Source organism: Neltuma alba, unplaced genomic scaffold (assembly GCF_004799145.2).
Source record: "Neltuma alba isolate B1F8T4 unplaced genomic scaffold, ASM479914v2 tig00005696_pilon, whole genome shotgun sequence".
Lineage (NCBI taxonomy): Eukaryota > Viridiplantae > Streptophyta > Magnoliopsida > Fabales > Fabaceae > Neltuma > Neltuma alba.
The window spans coordinates 1-9,778 of NW_021634204.1; the positions used below are offsets into that span (position 1 = coordinate 1).

At 32.7% G+C, this 9,778-nt stretch overlaps 1 protein-coding gene across 5 annotated transcripts; it reads left to right on the top strand.

The window, feature by feature from the left end:
• The first annotated feature begins 1,453 nt into the window (after positions 1 to 1,453).
• Positions 1,454 to 7,254, top strand: LOC114748401 (transcription factor BIM2-like). Of its 5 annotated transcripts, XR_003740464.1 has the most exons (9): positions 1,454 to 1,772; positions 1,922 to 2,018; positions 2,886 to 2,955; positions 3,042 to 3,137; positions 4,768 to 5,192; positions 5,983 to 6,100; positions 6,371 to 6,476; positions 6,802 to 7,001; positions 7,145 to 7,254. XR_003740464.1 is itself a non-coding variant. In XM_028936782.1 (8 exons), exons 1-8 carry the CDS (start codon positions 1,685 to 1,687, stop codon positions 6,768 to 6,770), a joined length of 1,008 nt encoding a protein of 335 aa, XP_028792615.1. In that variant the 5' UTR covers positions 1,454 to 1,684; the 3' UTR covers positions 6,771 to 7,168. The 5 variants fall into 5 exon arrangements, 4 of the variants coding, with proteins under 4 accessions (XP_028792615.1, XP_028792613.1, XP_028792614.1 ...); XM_028936782.1 differs by having other exon boundaries at positions 6,763 to 7,168; XM_028936780.1 differs by having other exon boundaries at positions 6,802 to 7,168.
• The last annotated feature ends 2,524 nt before the right edge of the window (positions 7,255 to 9,778 follow it).

The window sequence follows — 9,778 nt, forward strand, 5'->3', positions numbered from 1 at the left end:
TTTAGTAGATATGCATTAGTTTAGCTTTTCATTCTTGCTGGGAAAACTGGACTGGTTCTCCTGGCACATAGATTGTCTTTAACTGATGTAGCTGTGAATGTGCACTGAAATTTTGTACCTCATGATACAAGCAGTTCAACCAATTCAACTTGCTTGGAGGAAGTTCGCATATAGCTGGCTTTTGTCAGAAATCCTTGCATCTCCTGAGATAACATGTGCGATAATTTAGTATCTTGATAAGTTTAATATTTGATTTTGGGACCAATGCATCTTCGGGTAAAATTAGAAACTGCTTTTTTTGGGGGGGTGTTTTGCATTTTATTGAAGGTATTGTGCTAAAAATAACAAGACCAAAATCTAAAACATGTGGCATCTTGCACAAGTTTCTGAAGATGAGATTTTTGATCTTTCAGGTCGCATTAGTAATGACCTAATCACATTATATTTCTACTGCTTATTGCAGAATAGTATTTGTTTCTTTTTATTTTTTTTATTTAGGGGGATAAAAGGCATGGTATATGTACAAAATCATTTTTAATTCTATTTTTTAAACGAAAGGGTGATAAATTTAAAATTTTATTTCCAAAACAACTTTTGGCGTTCCCGGCCTCTGAAAAAAAGACACTTATGGCATTTCTCACAAAAAAAAGGTGATATTTCAGATGGTAAGAATGGGAGTTGAGTTTTCAAACCCATCTGATATATTAGAAAATTGTTTTATTGATCCTCATATTTAACAATTAACAATGTTTAACATTCTCAAATTAAGAGGCTGTTTGATATGTCCCAAAAGTATTTTTAAAAAATATTTAAAAGTTAAGACAAAATTTTTCTTATATATTTATTTCGTACACTATAAAATTATTTTTAAAATTATGATTTAGTTTCTACCCAAATAGTCTCTAAATTAGAGTATGTGCCTTTTCCCCCCTTTTTTAGGGAGTGTTTGGATTGATGAAAAATATTTTAAAAAGTTAAAAGCATTTTTTTGTAAATCAAGGCAAATTCTTTCAGATATTTACTTCGTATATTATAAAAGTAATTTTAATTGGAATCACACAAGTGAATTGAATTGAATTGAATAAAAACTACTCCTCCGGTCCTTATTATAGGATCTCATTGTTGAGTTGATTTTGATCCTAAATATAAGATATATTTCTCATATTTATAAATTTGTTCTAAATTATCCCTATAGATACTCTCTTAATCATAATTAAGTAGAAAAAGAAGAGAGGATACTAAAAAAGATGATTATGGTGTTTTAGAAAAATCATATCATATTTTTTATAATTAACTAATTTTTTAATCTAATTAAATTAGTTAAATATATTTTATATTAAGGATGGATTAATTCTCGACCATGACTAAACGACAAAGCGCAAACCCCAGCTGAACACACTGCTTATAGTGCGTAGGCTAGCACCCGCCACTTCCCCACAATGGACAAATTACATCTTCAACTCATCGTCACTTTAGGGCTTCCTTCTCTGATTCTCTCATTCCAACTGTACATAAAACAAACTCGACCTGTCAACCCGTTCGGAGGCCCTCGTTGCCGGCGAAATCTCCTCCCAAATTCTCCTCCTCCATTTCTCTCTGCGCTCTCCATCTCTTCTTGAATCTTGATTTTCTGGCGAGAAGTCTTTGGTTTTCAATCCATTCTCTGTCGTGTGGGGCAGAGGGGATGGCTCGGTCTGCGAGAGGTCAGCAACAAGAATTGGAAGACGACGACGTAGATCACCTGACTGGAAATGGCTCTTCTTCGCACAAAGGTTTGCATCTCTCCCCGATGCTTTGGTTCTCTACGCTTTCCTCTCCTTTCGTGTTATTCTGGGAATTGGGTTATAGTAGTAAAGGGATTGGGTGCCGGAAATTTTCTAAATTGAATGCTGGGATTTGATAATTATGTCTTGACCGGCAGTGAAGGTGGATGAAACGGCTAGAGAGCAGCGGGTTAACGCGCATCGTTCTAAGCATTCAGAAACTGAGCAGCGTAGAAGGAGCAAGATAAATGAAAGGTAAGCTAAATGACTAGCTATGGTTGACTAGTAAACTTTGCTTCGTCAATGCCTGTTTTTTAATGTGTTCATGCCTACGGATGCGGTCTCTATATTCCTGTCTGACTAATGCATTTGTGAAGCTACGGGATAATATTTATTTTTCGTTTGGCTTTTAGCAATTATCGTTTGGGTTTGCTTTATTTCCTCTATTGGGATTATTAGCCTGTTGGGATTATTAGCAGTAGCCAGTGGGCGCAAACATATATTACCCACTGTTACTGGGAAAAGGACTTCAAATTATTATGAAAGCCATTTCCCAGTGACGGTACCTTCATACTTTGCATTTTCCTTTGTAATTTCCTGTGTAATGGCTATACCAACTGGTTTAGAGTTGATAGAAAATGCCGTCAATTTGACTAATGATCAAAGCAGGTTAGCTTCTGATTTTTGTTTGACAATTTTTCTGGCTACTGATTCTGCATGACAGTCATATAAGAAGGCCTCGTTTCAATTTAATTTTTTTTACAATACTATGTTCTGTTTTCACTTTTGTAAGCAAAGATTTTGCCATCATTTCCTTGTGCAGGATTTGAGCAATAAAATGCATTATTTTCTGAAAAATTTGTAGCTGCACTCTTCACAGTTTTAATATATTCTTCACATGATTGGTTTTTTTATTTTCCTATCAAAGATTGCTTCTAGGTAGTTGGCATTTTAGATTTGAATATCAACCAGGTTTTCTAAGCTACCTAATCACAATGTTAAGATTTGAATTGCCCTTTGAATGCTTCTTGGGCTATTTTGATATGAGATTGATGATTGAATTATTAATAGCAATGAGAGTTTTCATTTTTATACCTGAAAATAGCTAAATTTGTGAACCAGATTTCAGATTCTGAGAGACCTCATTCCTCAAAATGATCAAAAAAGGGATAAGGCTTCTTTCTTGTTGGAGGTATTTCATTCAGTCATGAGTTTCTTATAATCATGTGATCTGGTTTTGATGAACTAAATCAAGGAATTTGGCTTTTCTTTATGCAGGTTATCGAGTATATTCAATTTTTACAGGAGAAATTACAGATGTATGAGCAATCTTACCAAGGCTGGAACCAGGAGCCAATGAAATTAATTCCTTGGGTAAAATTCCTTGGATTGATGTTGTTCATGCATGCATGTACCTGCTTCTCTGCAATTTGCACGTTTGTTTTATTGAATGTTTTGGCAATTGCGTGATTATGTCTCTGTTCTGATACTGATGTTAGTTTGTCCAAGGTACCTTTCTTTGCTGTGCTAAGATTTGTTTTTGTCCTTGCTAAAATCTTGGAGACTGTAGATTCCATTAAGTGTTGACAGATGTCAAAGTGAGTGCGCTGGGCATTGTGAATCTTTCTGATGTGTGTGTGTTTATTCTAGAAGTCACTTTTAAATACGGAAGAATGTTTTAAGTCAGCCATATGGCTTTTCGATTTCAGAACCCTGAGCATGGACTGCACCTTACATAGATGGCTAATTTTGTCTAAGGTTGATTTAAACTAATTACAGGCCAACTTGAACAAGGTTTTCTTTCCCTTTTTACTCCTTTTACTGTGAAAAACATACGATTTAATATTTATATCCTTATTGCAAGATTTTTCATTGGCTGTACTACACTGGTTTTGTTGTTGTTTTACTATTTAAGAACGTTGTAGTTTAGTATTGTCTACGAGTTCTGTGGTTACTACTTATTCTTATTATGTCTGTATGAGTTTATTTTGTATTTAATCTCTGTCCCGATGTATTATAAACATAAAGAGGAGGCTTCCATATTATCAGTGTGTGGTCAAGTGTCAGGTAATTATTATAAAAATAAAACAAGGAACTAAGAATTAGTCAGGTTTAAATAGATTTAGAAAATTTCAATGTATTTAGATAGGATTTGATATTTGGTTATATTATTATATTAGTAGGATTTGGATAAATTAGGATGTATATTCAGATGAGAATAATGCCTATGAATAAGAGGCAGCGAGGTACCTAGTTTTTGAGTTGATTTCCAATCATTTGCACCATTCACATTGCTTCTTTTCTCTCGTTATCTCTCTTCCTCTCTCTTTCTTATCTAAATACCATAACACCAAGTCTTCCCATTCATCATGGCTGTATCTTAATCTTATATTTTAGCTAGCGTATTCAAGCTTTTCAGTGATTTTGATGCAAGATATAATACAGCTTCTTGTGAGTTGATTGGAATGAATATACACTGCGTTATATTTTTAAATAGTAAATAATCTATATTTTAAAGAATACATTTTGACATTTTGGCCATCAAAACATAAACTTATTTTCAATGTGGTCCTTCAAATTTGAAACCTCAGTTTCCACAGTGATTTCGCTTTGAAGGCCATTATGGGGAAGTTGACAGAATTGATCTTGTGGCTTAACAGCGTGAGCACCTGCTTGTCAAATGATCAGGTGGCCTTTCCATGATAAAAAGTAATAGAAACACCACGATAAAATATTTCAATCTCCATCCTTTCTGTGCTTTCCCCCCTATATTTTTTGGGCCTTTCCATGACCTTGTTATTTCTGTCATCCATCAGTCTGCCTTACCCCCCCCCCTTTTTTTTTCCCTCTCTTTTAAAGCCTGGGGTAGATCTACTTCCTGTATGCATATTTTAGTGAGTTTAGGGATGATAAAGTGTTCATTGTTGTAAGGTGCTAATGAATATTAACACAATAAACAGTTGCTATAAATCTTACTTGTTGGAACTCTCAAATTTTGTATCAGAGAAATCATTGTGGACCAACTGATAATGTCACATCTCAGGCTATACAAAATGGTTCTGGCCATGAGAACAATGACATTGTCTCTCCATCACTGCCGCTAAATGCACAGAATACAATTGAATCTGACTTGTCACCAACAGTTATCCATAAGGCTGGGCCCCCTGGTTTAGCTTCTGATGCGGTTCCCCTGGGCATGCAAATGCGGCTGGACATGTTTGATCTGGCTGTGAGCAGTGGCCTTCCAACCCAACATTTACATGAAGCAGTTTCTAACACCGAGAACACACCTTCCAATACTCAGCCTCACGAGTGTCTTGGTGAACCCAAGGAGGGTGCATATGATTTTCGAAATAATACATTGAAGGATCAAGACGAGCTGACATTTGAAAGTGAATCGGTTAGCATCTCAAGAGCCTATTCTCAGGGGTGAGTTTCTCGTGAGTTTACATTAGTTCTTATTCTTGATTAGGTTCCCAGGAGTTATTGTTAAACTGAAACTGACATAACCAGTGGATGGCTGTAACTGTTCTAGAAGCTGGCATTGGGTGTGCATATTTAGCTCATTTACTAGTAACAGAATTCCCCAATGCCCATTCAACATTTCATAAAAGAATGTGTGACATTTTTGGGCATAAACAATTATTGCATACAAAGTTCCACTCATTATCTGCAAACTAATGGCCTCACTGCCTGAGACATAGAATTTTGTTCTGTAAAAACAATGTAAAGCTTATTAATTGCTGACTTTGTAAGTTCTCAGAAGCAGACTTGTTTGAACCTTTGTCTGAAATGTCAAATTGAAAAATGTAGTCTGACTGATAATGAGTTTTAACTGTAGTGCGATAACTTGGTTTTCTGAGACACAATTACAATCTCTTTCTGCGTGTAATATTCTAAAGCCTTGCTTTTTGACATACAAACCTTCAGGCTTAGAAGTTAAGGTTGAGGCCAAGTGGATTGGTGGATGCATGCATTGATGATTGTACAGATTAAGATTCTAGGATGTGGCCTAGTATGAATCATTAAGGATTTGGTGTTGATTACAATGATGTAGGTTCCATCAGGCTTTTTTTTTTTGTGCTGTTGACTAAAATAATTGGTATGCTGGTTACTCTTTTGCAAAAGTTCTCTTTGGCACATTAAAAGGTTACCTTAAGCATCTCGTGGAACCATATTTCACTATTTAATTATTGAGTGGGGTTTTTGTGCTCAACAGAATATTGGATAATTTCATGCAAGCATTGCGGTCTTCGGGTGTGGATTTATCTGAGGCCAACGTTGCAGTACAAATTGATGTAGGGAGACGATCAATTGCCTCCACGTCTAGCTCAAAGGTTTGTCAAAACTAACAGTTCAGAATGTTTGAGAATTTCTTGTCACATCACTACTACACCTATGGTATTTAATTAGTAGCTGCCGCTTTAGATAATTTATGAAAAAGGACAGAACGATGGAAAAGCTTCCAATATCCTTGTTTTTGGCCAATGGAACATGTCAACCCATTGTGTTTTCATTGTTGTCAGTCGTAATAATGCTGACCTCGTGCTGTTTGATAATTTTTACCTTTTAAATTCATCTTGATAGTGGGCAGTGTTGTTGTTCAGGATCATGGGAACCAATTTGTGAACACGCAATCAATACCATGCCCAGGAGTCGACTACTACAGTGAGGATTCTGAGCAAGCTCTTAAGAGGCTCAGACGAGAAGAGAGTTAGCTTTCTTGTCCTTTTTTATTTTTTTCCTGTTTCTCCAGGCAATGAAAAGCAGGATTGGGTGGGTGGTTCATTTTTTGGCATGCTAGATAGATCCGGATAAAGTGTACATTTCATTTTCTGGTTTGGAAACATGGTCCTTCTGGAATAAAGTGATCAATTCATCTTCTATTTTTCCTTTCCATGGCAAAATGTCTGTTTTATATTTGTGCTAAAATAATCCATCTATTGCAGCTGATGTTCCTAAACTATTTTGCATTTTAATGTGTGCCAACTTCCTACAGTGTCCTGACATAGGCTGACTTTTCGAGGTCATCCTTTAGGTCTGCCTCAAGAAATGATGGTGGGATCTAAAGGACAACATGGTATGATCACGTTTCAATGGAATTAGGTCCATGTCGGAGAATCCTAGGTTTGGTGAATGATGAGCACCTTTTGTCATTTGCCTTTTGAGTTCTCGAAACAAAAGGTTCACGACTCTTCTCCAGTAAGAAGTATCTGTATGGTTCCATTGAAGCTAGAGGTAACCCGCAAATTATGGGTTCTGTTCTGAGTTTGTATGGACAATGAGTTCAATTCAAGTAGTTAAGAAGTGATGTAACTTGAGTAAATGAAATTTGAATAATTGCTACGCAAGAGTTGATATTAATATTTTTATATATGTAGTGTGCACGGGCGCTCGAAGGACAACTATAATCTGCATTTGGTAGCTGGTTATTTCGGTTTGAATATGCTATTAATTCTCAATATAATAGTTAGTTTGACTTTTGATTTAATTTAAATATAAGATTATTTATTTTTTTAGGCAATTTCTAAAGTAATTGTATATATTGAGGAATTATTATTAATTTGTAAACTTTTTTAATCTAATGAGATTGTATCTTGAAAATAAAAAAACTATATTGACTCAGTTATTTTAATTATAACTATTTATGTGACTCTGTGAATTTACTACTAGGATCTTTGTAATTAAAATGTAATTTTTAAATGATAAAACAACTCTGAATTAATGTCATGAGGGGGTCATAGTGATATGGATCAAGATGACCATTTAGAGACTGACAGGAAATGAGTTACTAGTTCTTGTTTTTAATATTAAAATTTGATAATTAAATCAAAAAAATAGTTAAGTTAGTCAATTTTAACGAATGAATATTGTCTTTTTTTTTCAATGTTAATATTAATCATGTATATTATAACTATCTCTTAATAGAAATTTTTTAACATATTTAATTACTATTAGGATTATTCGGAAAAGAGTGGATAAATATGATAAACAAAACCAATTTTGATTTTTTATTGAAGAATAAATTAAATTTTTAACTAGTTATTGAACTTATATGAAGAACCAGAGGTAGTACCTGGCCTTTGAAGAAATGCAAATTCGGCCTTGGCTGAAAGGTTTTTGTTTTTGTTTTCTTTCTTTTTTTTCTTTTGGTTAAACAAAATAGATTGTATCTAAACTAAATTAGAATATAAATATATGGTGAGCTATATTATTCAAAACTTATTATCTTATTTATAGGGTATTTTTAGCATGTTTCACATATAAAGAAAAGCTTTAAATTGTATTAATTTTTTTAAAAATATAACAACCTTTTAATTTTATTTCTATTTAATATATAGTCTTTTGAAAAGAAGCAACTACCTTGATTATAATAACTAAATAATAAAATAGTATGTTCATACTAAAAATTATATAAGGGCTTGTTTGGCAAATATTTAAAACCATGGTTTTGGCCAAATTTGCCAAACAAGGAAAAAAAAAATGTGAAAACCATGGTTTGGGGTAAAACTATGGTTTTGAACCCCAAAACCATGGTTTCAGTGGAAGTGGTTTAAAGTTGCTTCAGATTCAAATTTTTTAGACGTTAATATGGGCCCAACAGCATATGACAAAGCAGCCCCCATAATTGATACCTCACTTTTCATTTCACAATCGGTCCTTCACTATTTAATTTTATAATTTATAAATATATATGCATATTAATTATTAATTATATTATTTTATATATTATTAATTATGTTAGTAAAAATTATTTTATTAACAATTTTATTTCTTCAAATCAAAATATATTATAAAATCTATCCTTTATATAATTATCATATTAACTTATGACCTTTTTAGTAATTTGCATATGTAAAAAGTGCTTCTGGTAACAACTATCTAAACATTCTCATTTCTCAGAATCGCTTTTTCACAAAATTTATTATCTCCAAAATCTATTATCCAGAAGCTATTCTCCAAATCATTGTTTGATTTCATCCAAACACCCATTTTAGACCAAAGCCAAAACCATTTTTTCAGAAGAAATGAATTCATTCTGCTTCTTGCCTAAATTAGAGGGTATGATTGTGCCGGTTAGAGTTGATCCCAATGGTAATATGACTTTAATACCCCTCAATTATTTTTCTATAAACATATTTAATCTTATATTTTATAAATATATATACACATATTAATTAATTATTAATTATATTATCTTATATGTTATTAATTATGTTGGTAAAAAATATATTATTAACAATTTTATTCCTTCAAATTAAAATATATTATGAAATCTATTTTTTATATGATTATCATATCAACTTATGCCCTTTTTAGTAATTTATATATATATATAAAAAGTGTTTCTAATAACCGCTATCGAGACATTCTCACTTTATCAGAATTTTTTTTTTATAAAATCTATTATTCCAAAATCTATTTTTCAGAAGTTATTCTCCAAATTATAATTTGGTTTCATCCAAACACCCCCAAATGACTTATAAATATGACCCCAAAAAAAAAACACTCTCTCTACCTCAGAAATAGGACTAGTATATATAAACATGTTTAGTCATGCCTTACTAAACATAAAAATGTAGTATTTAGCTATGCATCAAACCAATCTTAAGATGTCGTCTTGTCCAACATATGTATATAACTGCTTTGACATATGTTGCATTGAATAATTGAGGTAAAACAAAAAGAGGAATGGAGAAGGAAAGAGATCATAAAGAGCAAGAAAGGGGAAATAGAAAATGGAGAAGAGGAAATAAACCAAGAGAAAATGATAATTACAATATCATTCAATAATCAAGTCTATCTTAGAATGAAAACTCTAAATATATAATTATACTCAAATAATGATAAAGACAAAAATAATAATAATTAGCCCTAATAATAAAAATACTAAAATACTAATAAATCTAAATGAATGCTAGAGTGATAGTAAATCCAAATAACTCAAATATCCTAGAAATATAATAAAATCATAAATATTTCTTTTCATATTCCATCATTTCTCCCGCTCATGA

Coding starts and splice junctions, on each gene's coding strand:
- LOC114748401 (XM_028936780.1), top strand. CDS start 1,685: ATGGCTCGGTCTGCGAGAGGTCAGCAACAAGAATTGGAAGACGACGAC. Junction 3,138..4,767: donor CAATGAAATTAATTCCTTGG/GTAAAATTCCTT, acceptor ATTTTGTATCAG/AGAAATCATTGTGGACCAAC. Junction 6,101..6,370: donor CCTCCACGTCTAGCTCAAAG/GTTTGTCAAAAC, acceptor GTTGTTGTTCAG/GATCATGGGAACCAATTTGT.